A 24143-nucleotide genomic window follows, 5' to 3' on the forward strand; every position below is an offset into this window, starting at 1 on the left:
TATTATTATGTCCTTCTGGATATGTCATGAATAGTTTATTATTATATCCTCCCAGATATCACATTTAAAATGCCATTGATTCTATGCTTTTTATTGTCATTTCCATTTTTATTTGTAATGGAGTTTTCATTTTTTAGCAGGATTTATGAACATGTAAGAGACAATAGGCAAAAAAGCTCTGGCCAAATTGTGATGGGAAACATCCTTATCCCAACTGGTTGGGTGGTATAATATAAGAAGTTAAAATATAAGTGTTGCTGCAGATTTAAGGAGTAAACTCTTGTGTTGCTTTTTCAGTTACTTGTCTAAATTTGGAAAGCATTCTGAACAGAAGGAGCTTGGAAAATTTGAATTTTGTTTCCAGCTTTACTATTTATAGTAATTGCTGTGTCATCAGTAAATCAAAGCCTCAGTATCAGTGCCTTATCTTCCAGGGGGTTCTGTATTAATATATTACCTGTAGCACTGACAAAATATTGTATCCCTCAAGAATCCTTGATGTTCAGAAGCAGGAGGAGGAACCTCAACACCGACTGATAATCTACATTTTGCATCCAGGAGAACAGAAGACATTTCTGTGTCTGGAAGGGCAGCTCTGCCTTTCCACACTTTTAATGAGAAAGACACAGAAATTTCTGGAAACTTGGTGAGATACACACTGATGTCCCTGTTGCTACGTTCAGAACTGCTAATAGAGCCAAGTCAAGTAAATAGAATTAGAGCCTTGAATGTTTTGTACTCCTGTAAATTTGCTAACGAGCAACACTGTTGCCTTTTGTCAGCATTTTCCAGCCATGATTCTATCGCAATAACCAGATTCTATGTCCTGAAGCAGGGACAGGGAAAGAGAGCGATCCCTGTTTATGGCCCGATCCCCCTTAAATGTTATTTTTTGGTATCAACAGGCTGAGTCTTTGTTCTGAGTATCCTGGGAGTATCATTACCCAACTTTCTTTAGCATATTAATCAAAGAAATGTGAAAACAGTAAAAAAGAAGTTCCACAGCTCTGAAGAATCATAATCATAAAAGTCTAGAGTCACGTGAATTTAATAAATGATGGTATTGTTCAAGTTCACCTTCAACCCTTGCATCCAATAAAAGAGAATGGTATATGTGTCTAGATTAGGAATAAGCATAAGTATTTTTGTGCCTGTTGAAGATCCATCTGTGTGCATGTTCTACAGGGCTTACAGCAGCTGGAGGTACATTTTATAAAGAAACATTTGCTCACAATAATTTATTTATCTGCATTTTCTCATTTTCTATATAAAGCTATTTACCCAACAATCAGTTCTGCAGGACACATTTTGTGGTTTAAACTACCTGTGTGTACCAAAAGAAATGTGCAGATACAGACAAAATAACTTTATTGTGGCTTTAATGAAATGGACAGCTAAGATAAATATATCCATATATATGTCTGTAAATGATTACTGAATCTGAAGTCGTGGCTTTTTGCCAAATATCTGTATATGTGTATACATACATTGATTTTTTTTAATTATTTTTTTTCTTCCTCCCCCATAATACTTTAATTAGGTGAAATGTGCTGATCTCAGCTGCCTTTCCAGTTCACTTCGTTGTCAGTTCTCAGATGGCCAATAGGGGTAATTTTGCACGGGTGACTGATTTCTTTCTTTCCACAATGTGCCCGGTTTGCACAGGCATTGCTTTCTGCACACTGCGATATTTCACTGGTTCGGCTCTAAACAAGCCATGGGTAGAGCAGATTTGATTTGCATGATGTAATATAATTAGTAGGCGTCTCACATAATTGAGATCTATACAAGTTTGCTCAGAAAGCAAGAAACATGTTTGTGGAATTTAACTTTACTCAGTAAAGCTTTATTTGTAAAATACAGTGCTTAAAAACCATTTTACTGATGCTCTTTTACAGGTGCAACTGACCTTAAACAACATACCTATCAAAATAGGTATCAATATATTTAATGTGTAGGCTTTTAAGACTGTGCATCATCAAAGGCTGAAGAAGCAGAATATAGTTAGTGTACGTTTTGCTGTCAGTTTTAACCTTCTTGGAGGCACACAGCTGGCTGCTGCCACAAATGATATATTCCCTTTTATCCTCGTTTGCTGCTGAGATTCTATTTTTATTTGACCTGAAGCCCGTTGTGGATGTTCTATCAGACAAAACTGGACCTGGCATGACTTCTCCTCTCTAAAGCTGCCCCGTTGAAGTGATTGATATTGCCCCTGACTGCCATGCTGAAAATGAAGTCCTGTTCTTGCTTGATTTTTGTATTGGTTTCTCAAATTGAGAGTTGTTTTATAGACCAGGCATTTTTATAACTTGAAAATGAAAGCAAAGGAATGCTCGGGTCGGCCTTGCAGGCTACAAGAAATCTCAGTTTGTTCTTTGGAGATTAATCATTCTTAGAGAATGTTCAATGTCTTTGATATAGCTGCTGTAAAATAGGTAGGTCTTCCTGTGATTTTCTCGCTCTAAATTTTGGGTCTCAAAAAGATCAAAAATAGAAGGGAGGATGAAAGCCTATCAGCCAAACCAGCACACTCCAACTTTATAGTTTTAACTCTGATTATAAGAAGCCATTAACTCAGGAAGCTTGTCCAGCACTTACGATTTCCCTTGAGCAGCAGAAGTGTTAATTACCGCTCACAGAGCTCAAACTGCTCAGCTTAATGGAAACACTTCTTTTTATTTTTGTCTGATTTCTGCTCTTCCAAAATGACCAAGGTTTTCTTTCATGTTAAAATAAATGTAGGCCAAAGCCCAGCTGACATGAATTTAGCTGAGTACGTGCGCTAAGCTGGTGCAGTCAGGGCAGCATTAGATGATGATAGTTAAGATTGTGCTCTAAGGCGAAATGATCCCCTGGTGAAGCCGAGCCCGAAGAGAAGCTCGTCAGAGGAAGCTTTATTAATATGAACAAAATTAAGCGAAAGGGGAATGCAAGCTGTCAAGCTTCCTAGCTTGAGCTATAATATACTGTAAAATAAATTTCCAAAAGAAATGGCATGTTTTAGCCAGAAAATGTAAGACTTACTAATTATATTACATTATGCAAGTAGAATTTGTTCTGTGTTAGTGGCAAGATCATGGAGGCCCATTGAGCAACCCAGCTCCTGTCCACGAGCAAATCACATACACATCTTCAACAAGAAGTTGGGGTGAAATCAGTTTGCCTGGCGTGCTCTCTGCAATGCCTGTACACCAATGTGCGCAACATGGGGAATAAGCAGGAGGAGTTAGAAACGTGTGTTCAGGCAGGAGATTATGACCTGGTGGCAGTTACGGAGACATGGTGGGACAGCTCACATGGCTGGAATGTGCTCATGGGTGGCTGTGTCCTTGTCAGGAAAGACAGGCCAGCCAGGCGTCCTGGTGGAGTTGCTCTTTATGTGAGAGATCAACTACAATGCATTGAGTGTTGTCCAGGCAGGGATGAGGAGCGAGTTGAGAGTCTATGGGCGAGAGTTAAGGGGCAGGCTGGCAAGGGTGATACTATTGTGGGCGTCTATTACAGGCCACCAGATCAGGGTGAGGAAGTTGATGAGGCCCCTACAGACAGCTGAGAGCAGCCTCGCAGTCACAGACCCTGGTTGTGATGGGGGATTTGAACTTCCCTGATGTCTGTTGGCAGGACTGCTCGGCTGGCCAGCCGGTCTAGAAGGTTCCTCCAGTGCCTTGACGAGAGCTTTCTGATGCAAAGGGTGGAGGAGCCAACTAGAAGAGGTGCACTGCTGGACCTCATCCTCACTAACGAGGAGGGCCTGGTTGAAGCGGTAAAGGTTGAGGGCTGCCTTGGCTGCAGCAACCGTGAGATGGTGAAGTTCAGGGTCTCCTGTGGCAGGAACAGAAAAACAAGCAGAATTGCAACCCTGGATTTCAGCAGAGCAAACTTTGGCCTTTTCAGGCAATTGCTGGGGGAAATCCCATGGGCAAGGCTGCTTGAAGATAAAGGGACCCAAGAGAGCTGGTTCGTGTTCAGAGACTGTTTCTGCCGAGCACAAGATCAGAGCATCCCCACACGTAGGAAGCCAAGGAAGGGAGCCAGGAGACCTGCGTGGTTAAACAGGAACTGCTGGGTGTGCTCAAGTGGAAGAGGAGAGTTTATAGATCATGGACAGAGGGGCTGGCCACCTGGGGAGAAGATAAGGCTGTTGTCAGAGGGTGTAGGGAGGAAACTAGGAAAGCTAAGGCCTCCTTAGAATTAAACCTGGCGAGAGGGGTCAAGGACAACAGGAAGAGCCCTTTCCAATACATGGCAGATAAAACTAACACCAGAGGCAATGTAGGCCACTGATGAACGAGATGGGTGCCCTGGTGACAGAAGATACAGAGAAGGCAGAGCTACCGAATGCCTTCTTTGTCTCTGTCTACTCTGCCAGGGGCTGTCCTGAGGAGCCCCGTAGAGCTGAGGCCTCAGAGAAAGGCAGGACAATGGGGGAGTTTGCCTGGGTTGATGAGGACTGGGTTAGGAAGCAGTTAGGCAACCTGGACATCCATAAATCCATGTGTCCAGATGGAATGCACCCGCAGGTGCTGAGGGAGCTGGCTGAGGTCATTGCTGGACCTCTCAGGTCCATTGCTGGACTGCTGAGGTCAGTACTGGGGCCGGTGTTATTCAATATATTAATCAATTATTTGGACAAGGGAATAGAGTGACCGTCAGCAAGTTTGCTGATGACACCAAGCTGGGAGGAGTGGGTGACACTGGAAGCTGTGCTGCCATCAGAGACCTGGACAGGCTGGAGAGTTGGGCAGGGAAACATTTAATGAAATAGAACAAGGGCAAGTGTAGAGTCTTGAATGTGGGCAGGAACAACCCCAGGTTCCAGTGTAAGTTGGGGAATGACCTATTAGAGAGCAGCGTAGGGGAAAGGGACCTGGAGGTCCTGGGGACAGCAGGGTGACCATGAGCCAGCACTGGGCCCTTGTGGCCAGGAAGCCAATGGTACCTGGGGTGGGTTAGAAGGGGGTGGTCAGTAGGTCAGAGAGGTTCTCCTGCCCCTCTGCTCTGCCCTGGGGAGACCACACCTGGAATCTTGTGTCCAGCTGTGGCCCCTCAGTTCCAGCAGGACAGGGAACTGCTGGAGAGAGTCCAGCGCAGCCACCAAGATGCTGCAGGGAGTGGAGCATCTCCCGTGTGAGGAAAGGCTGAGGGAGCTGGGGCTCTGGAGCTGGACAAGAGGACACTGAGGGGGGACTCATTCATGTTTACAGATATATAAAGGGTGAGTGTCAGGAGGATGGAGTCAGGCTCTTCTCAGTGACAACCAATGATAGGACAAGGGGCAATGGGTGCAAACTGGAACACAAGAGGTTCCACTTAAATTTGAGAAGAAACTTGTTGGGGGTGAGGGTGTCAGAGCCTGGCCCAGGCTGCCCAGGGGGGTTGTGGAGTCTCCTTCTGTGCAGACATTCCAACCCGCCTGGACACCTTCCTGTGTAACCTCATCTGGGTGTTCCTGCTCCATGGGGGGATTGCACTGGATGGGCTTTCCAGGGCCCTTCCCATCCGTGACACTCTGGGATTCTGTGAAGAACCTTTTTTCAATATCTCATACATTCATTAAACACTGGTTTGTTTTACATTCAGAAGTATACTGTAGCATACCCAGTAAGATATGGCTTGTGAATTGATGGTCTTTGCAATGTATGTGTCTTTATAGTATAAATATTATAAATAATGTTCCTGCAGGGCTTTCAGGTATCTGGAGATGATTGCTGCATCCAAATTCTCGATTTTGGGGTGTTCCAAGTGCAAGCTGTGCTCAATCTGTTTGCCACGCAGGGAGAGCGGCTCCAACACTGTGCCAAGTCTACTGGCTACAACTGCTGTTTTAATAAGCTGCAACACTATTCCCCTATAGCTCATTAGTTTTAAATTACATTTATTATAAAAGAAATTAATTTTGCCTTGTCCTGTCCAATGGATGCTTTCTGCTCATTATGCAAGAGAAATAAATCAACATCCATAGAAAACGGCTTCTGGGAAGCAAGATTTGATATAGTGATTTGAGTTTTTGTTAATGATGGCTGAATTGTAATTATAGGTTAGAGTGTTTCCTATTAAAATTGGTAACAACAGAATCACCAAATATGTTTCCAAATTACTCTATATTTTGTCTCAAATGGTTGACTTTACATATATAGTACTTTCTTTTATCACCAAAAAACATGTATATGCTATCAAAAGTAAAATTTCAGCATTTTAATAACTTGTTTAGACATTTCTAAACATGGATCCATGCTTATGCAGATAGGATAGTCATTACTTTTTCCAGTACGTTTTAATTTTAAGTAAAATAAATTAATGTACTAAAATCCATTTACATTCTGTGGATTTAATAGCTGTTATAAACATTTATGTCATAAGTCTGTTCATTGTTGCATGCACACTAAACCTCCTCTGCTTTACAAATGCCAAACCCACCACCTCAAGCCTTACCATGATAATGGGAATCTGAAATCAGGGTAGAAGAATAAGAAAGATTATTGCACTTGATGCACCGCGTGCGTGTTATTGTTTTAAAGAAGTGATTGTAGCATACGTAAGACAGGATATATTTTGAAAGGAGATATTCTTTACACATTTTATCTTTAGAGCAATGAGAAATTGTATCTTTCAAGCTCCTGAACAACCTCTCTCTTTTTTGTAAAATACATTTGATGTTTATAGGCTGTCTGTTTACAAAACCTTTTCTTTTAAGTCCTAGGCCACCAATTCCTCTATCTCTCCTTCTATCAGAAGAAGAAGCAAGCCTAATAATTCAGTCCTTCTGGAGAGGTTATCGGGTAAGAGTAATCCATAATTATTTTGCTTGATGTTGAAAACTGTAGGACTGTGAAAGCCCCAGGGAAAATCCTTACATAAATTTTAAGTAGGGGGTACTATAAATAGCTGCTGAAACCTCCACGGTTCATTGGCTTTGGATGTTGCTCTGCCTTATGCCTACTGACTGCGATTTTTTTACACTGATGTAATCTCACAGTTTTCCTCAACAGCAGAAAACCCACAGAAATTGGATTTTCAAAAGTACAATTAACACTGAGCAGTTTTCATTGTTTCAGTTGATCTTTGGCGAGTTGCTAAATGGCGGAGTGTTATTCTGCTTCACGCAGGGACGTGTGGGTGAGCGTGGGGATGCACAAGGGAAATCGGTGAGGTCTGTTAGGAAATAAAAACACACAGAAACGAAGGAGCAGAAACTGAGACCAAGAATGAGCCAGCAGATGTAGGAGAGGCACGAAGGCTGTTATTCAAGGAAAGGGAAAACAAAATGGCAAGCAGACATTGCAAGCTATACTGGTAATACAACACTACCACAATCCCCAATTTAAGGGGGAAAAGCAAGGCACATAAAATAAATACAAAGAAAATTGGTTGATACTCTTATTTTGGATGGTAACAGCCATGCTAACCCTAGGGTATGAAATAAATTACTTTGAAATTCCTGAATAAATTTTGTCAAATATTTCTCTGAAAGGCTCTAACACCTTCTCTCCTTGGAAAGAAGTGGACTCGAAATTTAGGTGATAAAGAAATATCTTTGACTGCGGTGACAAAGAAATGTCCTTGACTGCCTTTATCAAAATTTAAGCTTGTAAATAGCCTCCAGATATAGCAGTAATTTCATTGTGATGGACAGTGAGATGTCTCTGTACATCAGGTGTTCTTTAAATAGAAGTCAGTATAAGACACTCTGTTAGGTTCTTTACTACTTTTAATGAGCATGAATACAAGTGGCTGCTGTAATGTGCTGCGCAGCCAAAGATGCTGAAATACCTTGAAATGATCTTCTCGATGGATAGAATTTTGCGACGCTTTTTGCTTGTTCGTTTTCCTTTCTTTTTCTTTCTTTAAACAGAGATGGCATTGACAGTAACAGTAATTAGCACTGACAGTATCACTGCGGGCGTCCTTACAGCGGCGTATTGCACAGGCAACTGTTCTCCAATAATGGTTGTTTGCTGAACACTGCAAGGTTGCTCAGATATCTTGTGCTCCCACCAAAGCTTCTGAAGGGCACTATCTTTCCTTGCTCTGTGTATTAACATTTTTCACAATAGTATTTATCCTTCTAAACTGGTTCCCAGACATGAGAAACTGTAGCTGTAAAAAGTAGGAGATGCCAAAAATAATTCAGACTATAAAATTAGTTGGTGCATATTTTAGCTTGCTAGAGCTGAAAGAAATTCGGTTGAAAAATTAAAATCAGAATATAATATAAAGTCAGAAGTAAAGAGTTAAGACATAGGGCAACGCATTATCCTCAGGCTTGTAAATTAGGAGAACATGAAGCTTAAATGGGATTTCATTGTGTTAATGATAAAGTATAGTATGAAAATTGACTAAAGAATTCAGATGATTTGCTTTTAAAATAAATAGCTCTGTCAGCTAACACTGATTTATTGTGGTAATAAATGAACGCTTTGCATTCTAAAGATATTATTATGTCTGTATTTTAAACACCTTCCTGATGTTTTTTCATTAAACCTTGTTTTATAATTCACAGAATTTGGACCTTTTAAACACTACTATTGAAATAAACATTTACACATTGTGATAACATTGAATAGCACGGTGCTACAGGAACAGTGTGCTCCACTTTAAAGAGCACACAATCTCAGGCCACAGGTCTGGAAGATGACAGGAGGATTCTGGATTTAATGTTGTATTTCAGAAGAAATCAGAGATCAGAAATCCTGGCTGGATAGTTTTGCCTTTAACAACACTATCCCAAATATCAAATAAGATTTTTATTCTTAAACAATGTCATACAGAGCGTGAGAAATCACAGCAAGTTATTTTTCTTGGACGCATCTCCTATGGACTCTGACCATTTCTGAGATGTTTCGTTATCCGTATTGATCTGGGCAGCAGAGTCGATCTGGTATAGAACTCACTGACTGAGCATCGTGTCTTTTCGTGACTTGTTTCTGAGTGTGCCAATATCAAACCCACACAGCAATCGGCAGAAGTGGATCAGGCAGTAAGGGGTTTTGTGTAAAGGGGAAAAAAAAAGCTATAGGTACAGAATAATGAGAACTTTTTGATAATGAAGTATGATCAAAGTGGTACATTCATCCTCATCTCAAGCAAATTTCAGAAAAATACTTGTTTTGGTTAATGGCTGCCATCAACAAAGTGCTTCCTACAGTCTTTTCATACAAGTTCATATAAGTTGGGGAATGACCTGTTGGAGAGCAGTGTAGGGGAAAGGGACCTGGGGGTCCTGGGGACAGCAGGGTGACCATGAGCCAGCACTGGGCCCTTGTGGCCAGGAAGCCAATGGTACCTGGGGTGGGTTAGAAGGGGGTGGTCAGTAGGTCAGAGAGGTTCTCCTGCCCCTCTGCTCTGCCCTGGGGAGACCACACCTGGAATCTTGTGTCCAGTTGTGGCCCCTCAGTTCCAGCAGGACAGGGAACTGCTGGAGAGAGTCCAGCGCAGCCACCAAGATGCTGGAGGGAGTGGAGCATCTCCCATGTGAGGAAAGGCTGAGGGAGCTGGGGCTCTGGAGCTGGACAAGAGGACACTGAGGGGGGACTCATTCCTGGGGATCAATATGGAAAGGGGCAGTGTCAGGAGGATGGAGCCAGGCTCTGCTGGTGACAACCAGGGACAGGACAAGGGGCAATGGGTGCAAACTGGAACACAGGAGGTTCCACTTAAATATGAGAAGGAACTTCTTCATGGTGAGGGTGTCAGAGCCTGGCCCAGGCTGCCCAGGGGGTTGTGGAGTCTCCTTCTGTGCAGACATTCCAACCCGCCTGGACACCTTCCTGTGTAACCTCATCTGGGTGTTCCTGCTCCATGGGGGGATTGCACTGGATGAGCTTTCCAGGGCCCTTCAATCCCTGACACTCTGGGATTCTGTGACAAAGACGTTGATCAGTACTCTGAAAATCTGTTGTGGGCCGAGATGGTATTCAGTACCTGATGAAAAATGCTCCAGGCACTTTTCCAATAAAAGAAAATCTATTCCGTCACCCCTCTACTGCAGAATCTGTGCTCGGTGCCATTTGTTTTATGGGGTCTTTTTAATCTTTACAATTTGCATAACTAGTCTAGACTGAAGGGATTTTTCATTAATACCATTTTCTCTATCTCTGGTCAAAGCTTGCGTGTTATCCTTCTGCTGTTGTGCCGTGTCTTCTCACCTAGCATAATAGTAGTTTATTTTGACTTAATCTTGTAATATCATGGCATTTAAATTGGACAGGAATATGTAAATATTCAGTGCTATTTTATACATAAATATTGTTTGAGCAAAAGTTCAATCAGAATTGAATGAGGTTAATCTTTATATCTTACAAGGTGGCGTGCTTCTGCTATCCCAATTTATATTCCTTTCTGTGGGAGGACTGCACTCTGATTACAAAATAGAGATTACTTGCTGAGAAATTATCTCCACAATGCTACATTACAATCTGTTAAGCATATTTGGAACACGTTGTTAGTATTTTGTCAAGCTCCCGTTACCTGTTTTACTGCAGGTGATGTTCCTTTTTCTTTCACTTTCCTAAAAAATCACTTTGTTCTGGGAGTTCATGTTCACCGCTTGGATTTAATGTTGGACTTTGGAGTATTTGTGTCTACCTGACTATGCCTTTACCTCAGAGCCCTGTATTTTGTTGTGTATTTCACGATACCGTCACTGGTTTTTTATCTGGGGAGAGTATACACAATCTACTATACTTGCCTTTTATCTTTTAACTGTTCAGAGTCACTGTCTTCATTTTCAGTGTACAGAGATTGCGGTGGCCCTGTCACAGGCCAAAATACATGTCTTACATAGTTATAAATGGACACTTCATTTTTCCTCAGATTTTATAGTTAGAGGAAGTGATTTCTCTGTCTTCCTGCCTCTTTTCTGCTGCTGTCATTTATAGGTCCCATAAGCATTCACTTAACCCTTTCCTGTGCCAATAAGCCAACTCCATGTAATAGGGAATTATGGATTCTATTCTCTCTTGCAAGCTTAAAGAAACTATCCTGTGTTTGGGATTATATTGTATTTTTGGATATCGTGTTGTATGGTATAGTATCACAGAATCACAGAATCACAGAATGGACGGGGTTGGAAAAGCCCTCAGAGCTCATCCAGTCCAACCCTTGGTCCAACTCCAGTCCATTCACTAGATCATGGCACTAAGTGCCATGGCCAATCTCAGTTTAAAAACCTCCAGGGCCGGTGAGTCCAGCACCTCCCTGGGCAGCCGTTCCAATGCCTGACCACTCTCTGCACAGAATTGCTTTCTAATCGCCAGCCTCAATTTCCCCTGGCAGAGTTGAAGCCCATGGCCCTTGTCCTATTGCTGATGCCTGGGAGAAGAGCCCAATCCCCACCTGGCTAGAACTGCCCTTCAGGTAGTTCTAGAGAGTGCTGAGCTCAGCTCTGAGCCTCCTCTTCTCCAGACTAAACAAGCCCAGCTCCCTCAGCCTCTCCCCATAGGGCTTGTGCTCAAGTCCCTTCCCCAGTCTTGTTGCTCTTCTCTGGACCTGCTCCAGCACTTCAATATGGTTTAGTATAGTTTAGATTTTTTTGTATAGCTGCAAAGAAGATCACTGGTAACAAACTAACTTTTTTTTTTTTTTTTTTTAAGGTTTAAAATTTCATATCAACCTTGTAAGAACTTTATCTGACTTTTATATAAGATAATACAGAACTGTATTAGTATAATGGGATATTATTAGAGGCCTAAAAGGCGTCTGATGTCAAGTCACTGAGTAAAAGTCTTGCCTGTCTTTATTGATCGTGTGACCTTGTATTGTATTACTGTGCTACCAGTGCACTGGTATCTGAAATATAGTAAGTTGTCTTCTCCTAAGTGGACTGGAAAGTGCTGTGGGAGCTCAGCTACTGTATTGCATTCTTAGCTGCGCTACAGAGGAGACGTTCTGGGTGGGAAGAACACTTCTGATAAATAATTTATATTTTCTTTAAGTTGTGTCGGTTTGTTTTTCTTAACTAGAGGAAAAATAAGTCTCTTGGTCTGTATGTATCTCAGGAAAGTGGGAGAAAACCAGAGTGGGATGAAGTAGAGTTAACTGAATTCAAATCACAGAGCAAACTGAGTGCCAAATCATGTTAGAATAAAATAAATATAAGAAATTTTCTAGAAAACAGAATAGTTGGCCTCCTGAAAGCAAAAATGTGGCAGGAGAAACCAAGCTTATTGCTGCTTGTTTCCACCATGTATTCAACCTCAGCCTGAATTACTAGCCATTAAGTCCTAAAACATAAAGACATTTTATATGCGTAACATTTAGAAAAAAATAAAAGCTGTATTTTAATAACTCTACTGTAATCTGAATGTGACTCCCAGAGTGTAATCACTTCCCAATGCCCAGCTTAATACCCGCATGTCCCCTTCCCACTGCAGTTCTGGATCCCCCAGCACTGGAGCCAGTAATTGTGGGAACACTGAGGTATAGAGCAGAAAACATGCTGCTAATTAATCAAAGCCTGCTTAGAACAAGCCTAAGTGGCAGAGTGGTAAAAGCTGTTGATGCAAAGCTAGCTCTTTCTGATATCAGAAGGATCCACACCAGTACAAAAGCAATAACAGAAGAATTCCACTTAAATAGAGGGACTGTTGTCATTTTATGTAGAAGCAGAATTATGTCCTTCATCGGGGTGACAGACAAAGAATAGATGTCGTGTAATGCATTCCAATTGCTTTAAATAACAGATGAATGGCTCTCCTGGCTGTGCAAATGGTGTGGCCGGGGTTGCCCTGAGCCTGTTTGCAGCCGGCAGCAGGTGTGAATCAGTTTGCTGGAATAAATGTCCTGCTGGATGACCCTGGGTGCTCCTCTGCTGTGCTATTGTGTTGGTTTTATAGTCTTGTGGTTTTCTAAAGGCACTAATACCCTTCAGCATAATGCTTTAAATTTTAATTAACTCAAAGAATAAGCATCTCACTGCAATCACGTTCTCAGGAGTCCTTGGTAATCAAAATGATCCCTCAATTGGCATATTTATGTTTTCAATGTGGTCTGTCAATTATGTGGGTTTTAAATCTGTTTAAGTTGAAAACTGTAAACCTCTGGGATTGTACTTTTATACCAGGCCCTGCAAAAAGGATGGATGTCATGTATTTGCCCAGCCACAGCCCCATGAAACAAATTGTCTCATCGTCCTGGGTAACGTGAACATATATAATTTCAGCTGCATTTTCTGCTTTCCCTTTCCCAGGTCCGCTGTGATAGTGAAATACAAGAGCTACGTCAGTGGCAAAAGCAGTTGAGAGAGGAAAGAAACATTAATAAAAGAGTGAAAGAATTCTGGGCTAAGCAGGAAGCCAAAGGTACGTGAATTAAATGATCTATTTTAATGGTTTTTATTTTTCCATTAAGTGTTTAATTTTTGTATTCCAAGTTGTATTAAGATATAGGACACACAGTAAGACATGAATCACGAGTGAGAAGGCAATGTATGGAAATGCCTGGCTGTTTCTTTCCAGTCACTACTTTAAGTTATTTGCCTGTATAGCTGAACATGGCAATTAAAAAGTCAATACAGGGCCAAAGCTCCTTAATTTCAGAGGACTCTGACAGCATGTGGGCACTGTGTTTCCTAGGGCAGGATCAGACCTCTACTGGCTATGCATGTAAATACTGATTTTTACCAGGCGGGTTGTTGTACAGTATTTCTGCACTGCGGAATCTCTATTTGGTAAAAGTTCTACTGGCATTTTCATGTAGTTGGTTATAGCAGAAGTTGGCCTGTACAGTTCTTAAAAAAAACAACGAAAGGAAATGCAAACAACCTTGTATAATTGCCAGGGGAAATGAGGCCACATTGCTTTAAGAATTGACACTGTAACATGTTTCCTTTTTGCCCTGCTTGTGGACAAGGCTTTACTGACAGGGGCAGAGTTATCATTCAATTGCTCAGGCACGAGGGTGTAATTAGGATTATTTGCCCGGCCGCTTGCTCTGCTGATGGGAGAGGATTGACCTGCTCCTCAACCCATCTGCGTTGGAACAGCCTCTGTGGGCTGGATGTGGCCGTGACGGACTGGGATGTGACCTGCAGGCTGGGGATGGGGCTGGAAACAGCTGTCCAGCTGTGCTGTTCATGTGTTAGAGAGAGGAAAAATTATTTTTTTAAAAATTAAAAATCTGGCAGGAACAACCCCAGGTTCCAGGATAAGTTGGGGAACGACCTGTTGGAGAGCAGTGTAGGGGAAAGGGACCTGGGGATCCTGGGGACAGCAGGGTGACCATGAGCCAGCACTGGGCCCTTGTGGCCAGGAAGCCAATGGGACCTGGGGTGGGTTAGAAGGGGGTGGTCAGTAGGTCAGAGAGGTTCTCCTGCCCCTCTGCTCTGCCCTGGGGAGACCACACCTGGAATCTTGTGTCCAGCTGTGGCCCCTCAGTTCCAGCAGGACAGGGAACTGCTGGAGAGAGTCCAGCGCAGCCACCAAGATGCTGCAGGGAGTGGAGCATCTCCCGTGTGAGGAAAGGCTGAGGGAGCTGGGGCTCTGGAGCTGGACAAGAGGACACTGAGGGGGGACTCATTCCTGGGGATCAATATGGAAAGGGTGAGTGTCAGGAGGATGGAGCCAGGCTCTGCTGGTGACAACCAGTGACAGGACAAGGGGCAATGGGTGCAAATTGGAACACAGGAGGTTCCACTGAAAGATGACAAGAAACTTGTTGGGGGTGAGGGTGTCAGAGCCTGGCCCAGGCTGCCCAGGGGGTTGTGGAGTCTCCTTCTGTGCAGACATTCCAACCCGCCTGGACACCTTCCTGTGTAACCTCATCTGGGTGTTCCTGCTCCATGGGGGGATTGCACTGGATGAGCTTTCCAGGGCCCTTCAACCCCTGACACTCTGGGATTCTGTGAAAAATTACCTTGTACCGGTCACCATCCTCCTGTGGTCCTTCAGTCCCGCAGCGCTGTCACAGGTGTGTTCTCGGTGGCCGATCTCTGCCCTGAGCGATGTAAGAGCAGTCAGGGTTTGCAGTCCGGGTGCAGTTCCATGCGGTCAGTTGGGTCTAGCTAGAAGCTGCCAGAAAGGTTGTTCCTGCTTTATAGCTCTTGCATCAATTTTAGTGATTGACACCAACTAATTCTGCAGTCACAAGGGGATAAGTAGGTATTTCCACTGGCTGTTTTCTAATGAACGCAGGGTTCAGTAGCTATAGTATGAATCTTTTAATACCACAATACATGGTGCTGTTGTACACATTTTTTCCTCTGTTGTGTGTAGTGGAACAATATTTAAATGCACTCTGGGACACCAGCTGTGTGGAAATCTCCCGCCGCTCCTCCAGCTCCATCTTGTTTTGCTGCTTTCCCTGTGACGAGAGATGGTGACTGCACCAGCAGCTACTGCATAATTTTGTGGTTTGTATGTTTGCAAGTGCAAGGAAAAGCATTTTCCTGTTGGAGGTGCTTTTTGTGCCCAACAGCCACTCTTCGTGATCTGTAGGGAACATACATGAGCTGGAATGAAGCTCTCGCCGGCTGGCTTCAGCTGCATTGTGCTGTTTAATAGAACATGTCCAGTCAAATCTGCTGCCGTTGTAACATTGCAAGATTTATACTATATGTGTAACGTACCCTGAGTTCGTTAGAAAATATCCAGTGCATAAATCTACTTTTCCAGTTCCATTTGCAGAATTAGTTGGTTGTCTGTGTACACTTAAAAATACTTGACATTGTTCCAGTGTTCCCAGTGTTAAGAGTTCTTGTCATAAGGAGGAATCTGCATTGATCCCAGTACTGATACTAATACAAATAGCAATAGATTTCTTTGAGTAGCTATTTAGATCCATTGAAACAGTGAAGTGGTGAGAGCAATTTGTTACAAGCTTTGCATAGATTTTCCAAGCATTTATTCATATTTATATTGCAATTTTAATCCTCAAAAGCTCAGATTTTATTTACCAACCCATGCAGTTGCCTAAGGGATATTTTGTAGCTGAAAAGACTTCATTCTGAGGAGCAAAACCATATATCACAACAGGGAAAAACTGCATTTATATGTGTATGTATATATATGGGGTGTTTGTATGAAGTAAGGGAAACAGAATTCTTGGCTTTAGTAGCTTAGAGCTAGAAGATTAAACAAAGTCGTAACTAGTAACAGTGTACAAAAATGATTAGAAATACAATCCATGAGGCTTAAGGTGTCTTCCAGCAGACCTGACTGATACATTAAAAAACTTTAGCAGAGCAAACAAGGTTTTCTTCAAGTCTTTGTGGGATTTCATAGCCTATTTACTATGGTTTACTAGGAATTTACTTTGCAAAAAAATGTAGGCTTCCTCTTTTATAAAAGAACACATCAACAGATCTGGTGTTGAAGATCTGAAAATAGTGGATTCAAATTTACTATGATCAAATTAATCTCATCATAAATTTAAAAATCAAAAGCCAAATTCTTCTGTTGGCAACACGTGTTTAATTCTGTCAGTGTTAACTGTTGAAACGTTGCATTCCTGAATGTGATGCTGGAAGCCGAGCTAGCAGGCTTGCTAATTCGTTTTAAATTATTGCAGTCTAATGTTTGTGTTTCAGACTCTCTGTTTTCAGTTCGTCAGCACTTACAGCATCTCGTCAAGGCGGGTTTTCTCACATGTTCCATTGCCCACGATACCAGTAAGATAAGAACTACCTGAAGGGCAGTTCTAGCCAGGTGGGGATTGGGCTCTTCTCCCAGGCATCAGCAATAGGACAAGGGGCCATGGGCTTCAACTCTGCCAGGAGAAATTGAGGCTGGCGATTAGAAAGCAATTCTGTGCAGAGAGTGGTCAGGCATTGGAATGGCTGCCCAGGGAGGTGCTGGACTCGCCGGCCCTGGAGGTTTTGAAACTGAGATTGGCCATGGCACTTAGTGCCCTGATCTAGTGAATGGACTGGAGTTGGACCAAGGGTTGGACTGGATGAGCTCTGAGGCCTTTTCCAACCCAGTCCATTCTGTGATTCTGTGAAGAGTTACAAATACATACGTTTCCCGCTTATTTCTAAGAAATAAGCTTATAGATTTACAACCTACGACTGTGAAAAAGGATGTGTCTGATATCAGATGATTATATGATTATCGTAGTTTACAGTATTCATGCATGTAAGACCCCTAAGGTGAAAATTACAAGTGTATTTTCAGAATGGTTTCAAAACTAAGGAAAGCAGGAGCCATGGGTGGAGTGAACTGTGTTATTTGGCAGCTGAATTCATTCAAAAAACTCCTGTCTCTGGAGAATTTTTATTTTCTATCAACTGTATTTATATTGTTTTGGAGAGTAAATGTAGCTATAAGATTTCCTTTGCCGCCTTTGCCAATTGTTTCAAAATGAAAACCAAATCCCTCTCATAGAGATTTCCTCTCATCAGATCCATTATTTGAGGTCTCTTGGACACACAGCTGTTTCCCCGCTTCAAAGAACGGTGTAAAATGGCCCTTTTTCCAAGTTTGCAAGTTGGTCTTGCTTGTATCACATTAGCTTTTGATATTATCCCATTGTTTCTGTCGTTCCTGAACTGAGCTCCGCTGCGTTAGTTGAGGAGCACCCCTCCATCAAACAGGCAGATGGCTCCTGCAGCAGCTGCACTGCTCACACAATCGCTGTCCAGGGGTTTCATTATCGATCTCATCTTGATGCCATAATTAATTTTGTCAGTGCTCCAGCTGCTCTTGTTTATGCTGTTGTTATTCTGCTGTTTATTAATGTTGTTAAACACGATTTCATTGTGAAGTCAACAAACTGCTTTTACCAGTGATTCAGTCTAACCCAGCTGACTTTGCGCTGAAGTGGATTTTGTGAGCACACACATAATAATGAATAGTATAATGCAACTGCTTCTTAACCTTTCCTTTCTGTGCATTTGGTTTGACTGAATTAATTAATTCAGTTCATTCTATTAATCCCCCTTAATTAAACCACTGAGCTCTTCACAGCAAGCAGGACAAAGCATTTATTGTTACTAAAAACTCAGATGTCACAAATAAAGCCTTGAGATTCATGATCAAAAGAAAAAGAAGACATTTTTAAATAGATACAGCAACTTATTGCAAAGTTAAGAATAACAATGACAGATCTCTTGAATCTGTATATGACTCTAACCCTGTTTATTAGATGCTGTAAACAGCGTAGGGGATGAATGGTGAGCTGCGAAATAGCTCTTAGGAAATGCTGACTCGAGCAGTAATGCGATTCTGTTGACACTACTAGAAAGATCAGCATTCCAGCCCTGAAAAGATCAGCCAAAGTCTGGCTTACTGCGAGCTGACCGGCAGGTTCGGCTTTGTTGTGGCTTGCAGCACAATGCTGCGTGTGCTGTCCTGCACGGGGGGATGTTTTAGGCAACGCTGTGTAATTTTATGAATGTTTGTATAATTACGTTTGTATAATCTTGACCAGTGTGATATTTAAAAAGGGTATTGAGAGGAAGTTAGAAATGTAAACTGATTGTAATTAACGATCCAAAAGCATTCTTGATTTATTTTTCTGGTTTCAGAAAGCATGTCGAAATGTGTTCATTATTATTGAAACAAATAGCGATGTTCTAATTTTCATTAATGCGAGTGGAGAGAAGGGAACGGAGCTGGTGAGGGGCTGGAGCACAAGTGTGATGGAGCGGCTGAGGGACCTGGGGGGTTCAGCTGGAGAACAGGAGCTGAGGGGAGACCTTCTGATCTCTGAACTGCCTGAAAGGAGCTTGGAGCCAGGGGGGTCGGGCTCTGCTCCCCAGGAACAAGCGCCAGGAGCAGAAGAAACGGCCTCAAGTTGCGCCAGGGGAGGTTGAGGTTGGATCTGGGAACAATTTCTTCCCCAAAGGGCTGTGGGGCATTGGAACAGGCTGCCCAGGGCAGTGCTGGAGTCACCATCCCTGGAGGGTTGGACAGACGGACATGAGGTTCTCAGGACATGGGCCAGTGCTGGGGTGGGTTGTGGTTGGACTCGATGATCCTGAGGGTCTTTCCAACCTAAATAATTCTATTATTAATGTCCTGCTGAAGCAGTTTTTAGTGTTAGCTGCCAGGAACATGTAGGACAGAACACAGAATCATCAAGGAAATTGCAGGATGACTTCATAGACTAGCTGGACTATATCTCAGCTCTGTTGCATTACTTTTATTAGTAGTTAACTTTGAAAATATGCTCTGAAAATATGCTTTTATTAAGGGGAAAAGTGTTTCCATCAGTCAACCACCAACCCACCAGCAGCATCGTCATTTCCTCACCTTGACAAAGGTGGCAGGAGCATGGAGTGGTGCTGTGACCACAGTGGGCTGTGTGATGGAGACTGAGGGGTGACTCATTCCTGGGGATCAATATGGAAAGGGGCAGTGTCAGGAGGATGGAGCCAGGCTCTTCTGGTGACAACTAGTGACAGGACAAGGGGCAATGGGTGCAAACTGGAACACAGGAGATTCCACTGAAAGATGAGAAGAAACTTGTTGGGGTGAGGGTGGCAGAGCCTGGCCCAGGCTGCCCAGGGGGCTGTGGAGTCTCCTTCTGTGCAGACATTCCAACCCGCCTGGACACCTTCCTGTGTAACCTCATCTGGGTGTTCCTGCTCCATGGGGGGATTGCACTGGATGAGCTTTCCAGGGCCCTTCAACCCCTGACACTCTGGGATTCTGTGATTCTTGTTTTCTAGCTGGTACCCCATGTAGCTCCAGTTATATTTTTGTGAAACAGGCCTTTGCTTTTTGGTTAATGACCTGGTTAATTCGATCTGTGGCTCCATGCAGTGACCAAACCCCAGCTCTTCGTGATGCTGAGCGGTGCGTTATGTAGGTGCAGTACTGATGACACGCCACTGGAAATGGAAAAGTGTATGTCCTACAATGAAAGGAATTTGAATAGCTGACCTTTTTAATGAAAATACCTAAATCTTCACTGGTAGCTTACATGAACAAAACTTTGTCTGTTACAGTGATTTCAGTGCTGGAAAGACAATTGGTTCTGTATACAGTCTAGTACTTGCAGCTCTTTTATTTCCTAAGGGATTTGTTTTCTTCTTGCTTGCATAAAATTTAATTTTGAAAAGGCATTGTTCTTAGGGAACATAGGAAAAGAAATGGATATTCCTGGGTTTATGGCGAAAAAAATTGTCACCCTATTAGCTAGAAGTTCTTACAGATCACCCGTAGCATGGGCTCTGCAAAGTACTTCAGCAACAGTGAATGTACAGGGTGCCTGGAAAATCCAGTTAAAGCAAATGGAGACAGACAATAATCTTCAGAGCAGGTGGGGGATGATTTCCAGATACAGCGGGGAATATTCCCTTACATTCCGTTCAGTTTTCAAGCTGTGTTTCTCCTTTGGCAGTTCCTACCTATACGGAGAGATTTTAAAAACACTTCTTTCATAGACTATTTTCCCTTGGGAAGATGCAATGGGGAACGTGCTGAAGAGCTCAGCGTTCTGTCACTGCGATATCCTCGCTAATATGGATGAGGCAGCAGATAAGGGGAGAACAGGCCGTGTGTTTGAGGAGCGCTCGAGCAGGAGCAGATGCGAACTGTCAAGAAGCAGGAAAATGCAGCCGGTCGCTCTGGGATGTGGCTCCACCTGAATTATGAGGAAGGATGTGAAAGCTCAGTATGCTGAACAGGGGCAGTCCAGCCTGCGTACATTTGAAAGACGGCTGTATGTAATCGTATCGAAGCGAACAATCAGATCAGATCAAAGCAGAGTGAATTGAGGAAAGGAAAAATGTTCAGTTCAGTTCCCAGAAAACAAAACGACCACATGCTGAAATTACTTGGAATTCACTCCATGAACGAACAAACACATGAGTATAGTCATGTGCTCTAATGGATCCTTATCAATGGGGCCAGAAAGGAAGTTACAGACGCATCCTTGTTTGCAGGCTTGAGTAGTTTCCCAAGGAAAATACTGAAAACGGGGTATATATAAATGGGACGTCTTACACGAGGCTTTAAAAATCTATTTTAAATGTAATGTAGGTAATAATGTTGGCCGTAGTCTGAATAGCAAATGGATTTCTTAAAGACTGCACCTCTGTGGTTTATTCAGGAAAATTCAGCTCTAAACTGTAAGGAGTTCATCAGTTTTATTCAAGAGTTTGCTTGTTTGGGTTTGAAAGGGTGGGTGAAAAGTAGTCACGTTTTAGGAAGATTTTAACAAAATGATTTGTTCCTAATTTAGTCTTTTACTGTATCTCTAATTTTTTCAATTAATGTCATTATAAAGCTCTTGTAAGTGGTCACCTCCCCAGATTCCATGGTTTTACACTTTGAATGTATATGTTATATTAAATAACCTATATATACACACATGTATGTTGAGATCTGACATGTTGAAGGTATTTCCTCAAATGATTTTGTTTCAAACTATATAAGCAGGTTTAAAGTGGAAGGCCACCTGCTGTCAGTAGGACACTACAATTAAAGGAATTAGACTCAGCTTTTTGATTTAGACATTACTGTATTTACAGGTAGTGGGTTGTATCTTTCTGAAGACAAAAGTACTGCAGTGAAAATGGTTTAAAATGGGTTTATCTATGCGACGGCTTTTGATTTAAAAGCACATTTATATGGCTTCGCTTACATTACAGACCTTTTTTGTTATAAAAAAGGAAAACCCAAGCAGAGAGCAGTGCCGATAGCCGGGTATGCGGTGCTTTTCATCAAGCCTCATTCAAGATGCTTGAGATGCTTCCGAAGGTTTAATCTTGGCACGAACAGCTGAGAATGTGGCACTAAAAGTCATAAGACTCATGATGCTGATGCCGCTTTATTGCTCCACACCCCAGACCCCGACGTCTTTGAAAAGGTCTAAAGATGACAGTAGCGTTTAATTTCTGAAGCTATGGGGGGAATGTTTGGGGAAAAAGAAAACATTAATAAAAAGGAAAGATGATATTTTGGATAAGCTACAAAAGACATGATCTTCTGAGCTGTGTACACAGGGACCTGGACTCACCCTCCAGCACCAAAGCTGCACTTTTACCCATCACTCCCAGTTTTTAATAACGATTTGTAATGGAAACAAGACAATTGCAGTTTGTTGGTTTTTCCTGTGACTGTATGAACATGAAACTTTTGTGCTTGTTTTTCTGCTTTAAAGGAGAGGAGAAATTCTTCCTGAGTTTTGCCTTATTATTTTTAGTTCTTTTAACCTCTTTCAAGGTAACAGTGGGAAAAAATGGGAGCATCTTTCTGGAAAATTCTGTTGGTGTTTTTTGTTAGTCATTTAGATGCACAATCCCAGATTTCTCTTTATAACTGTGAGATGCATGAAAAGCCTGGAGGAAAGACTAACACCAGTTAAAAAGTCAAAGCTCCAAATCGTCCTGCAGCAAAACTAGACTGGATTTAAAAAACAAAGCTGGGGGTGGAGGGAAAGAAAGACCATGAACTGTTAGTCTGGAATGATGATTCGGAGATCAGTGAAGAGGTGGGTGACATTGCAGAACACAGGGGCCGCTCGTCCCAGTTCCAACTCCTTGGGCGTCTTTTTCCATGGAACTGCCTTTGCTTTTCAACTGCTCATTTGTTTTAGTCTGTGTAAAGGTTTATATCATTGGTGGCTTTACAAAACCGATCCTATTTTGCAAGCAGGAAACATTTCAGAAATGAGAGGGGCTGGTGGGTGTAGACGTAGTTGTCATGAAGGAGATCTGGCGTTCTGGGTTTCTGCCCATGTTGGCTTCTGCCTCTAAATCCCCAAATGTTTTTTGCTGGGAACTTTTCCTGGCGCTCCAGAATTATTTCACCCATTTCTGGTCAGTGCTTTCTATTTTCACCATTCTCTTTTTCTGTCTTGACTATTTACATGCATTAATCAGATGCTGGATTTGCTCTCAGTCTAGGGCCTTGTGTTTCTGTGGGTGTCTCTTCATGAATCTCAGATCACTGAGTGATCTGGAGGACCCTTGGATAATCAGCAGCAATATAGTCTCCAGTGTATCTAATTCTGTGTCGTCTGTTCTCTCCTAAACTCAGCTGTTCATGTCAGTTCATCTTGTCTAGGGCTTGTGCCTTCCAATATCTCTTTGTACACCTTGAACTGTAAAAATGCTCTCCACATGTATCCAAAGGAATTCTTAATCTTTCTGCCAGACTCTACGGAATGCACGGTGCATTGCACAAACTAATTCTGCTGACGATCATTCAGCCCTTTTTTCCCATCTCTGTAACTGCACGTTGCTGTTCGGGTGTCTCCTATCTGTCAGATCTTGCTTCTCTAATCTAATCCTAAATGAATTAAAAAATACCCTGAAACTGTTTGCTCTCTAAAGTCGTGGAGGGAAGACCGAGCATTTCACCAACTCCATTGCTGCTTTGAAGAATAACGTTTGTCCCATCACATTTCTATATCCATTTTGCAGAAGTGTTTTCTGATGAGTGCCCCTCTGACCGTTCCATGCGGACACGTCTGTGGACATAACGTCCCGTTTATTGTTCGGTTGTTTAACAGATCTTCTTTTAATAAATCATTTTCCTATGGCCAGTGCCTGAAGATCTCCTGAAGTGACAGGTTTCGCTAATACTTGCCTACATGCTGACTTCCAATAGCAAGAGGCTAAAATTATACACACTTCATACAGAACTGTCTCTTTAAAAGTCAGCTCTTATTTCAGAGACATTGCTGGTGGCTCCAGTTTCCCGCTCAGGCTTCTTTGGCATTTCATTGGGAGGCTGGAGTGAAACTCTTACTAAATATATATATAGTACTCTAAGCCTAATAAGTTATTCCAATAGATTTTCTTTAATGGATTTTCATCTTGCAGTCTGAGTCTATGGTATTTTTCATTACTGTTTTCAACTGTTTAAATTACTAAACGTAATTGTCATAGTTCTTATGATATAAACACAGTGGGGAGTGCAGGGGTATAAACCTTTCATAAGCGCCTGTCGCAGACCCGTTGCATTGCACACTAGTGTATAAAGTAGGTCACGGTTTGTTCACCGCTCTGCTGAAACCACCGAGTCTCGAATTGGAATGTCAGTCCTGCTCCTGTATTAGTGCTTTACGATGAGGGAAAATTGCCTCTGTTATCCAAAATAGATGGTAAAGATGTTTGAAATTAATGCATAACTGAATAGGACAAAGGCCAGTCCTCAGTTGTCTAACAGGAATTTTGCAGATTTTTGATGATTCCACTCCCAGGAGCTGACTGAAATAGCAAATCCAAATGCATTCCAAGCCAGAGCTTCTTT

At 42.4% G+C, this 24143-nt stretch overlaps 1 protein-coding gene across 1 annotated transcript in view; it reads left to right on the top strand.

Annotated features, from left to right (window-relative positions):
* IQCK (IQ motif containing K) overlaps positions 1 to 24143 on the top strand; it is a gene marked incomplete at both ends in the record, with an annotated part of 38086 nt that overhangs the window by 10413 nt on the left and 3530 nt on the right. Inside the window, 2 exons of the mRNA XM_080353991.1 lie at positions 6698 to 6782; positions 13190 to 13301. Coding sequence (XP_080210117.1) covers positions 6698 to 6782; positions 13190 to 13301 — 197 coding nt within the window. The remainder of the gene's footprint in view (positions 1 to 6697; positions 6783 to 13189; positions 13302 to 24143) is intronic.

Source organism: Nesoenas mayeri (assembly GCF_963082525.1).
Source record: "Nesoenas mayeri genome assembly, chromosome: 15".
Taxonomy (NCBI): domain Eukaryota; kingdom Metazoa; phylum Chordata; class Aves; order Columbiformes; family Columbidae; genus Nesoenas; species Nesoenas mayeri.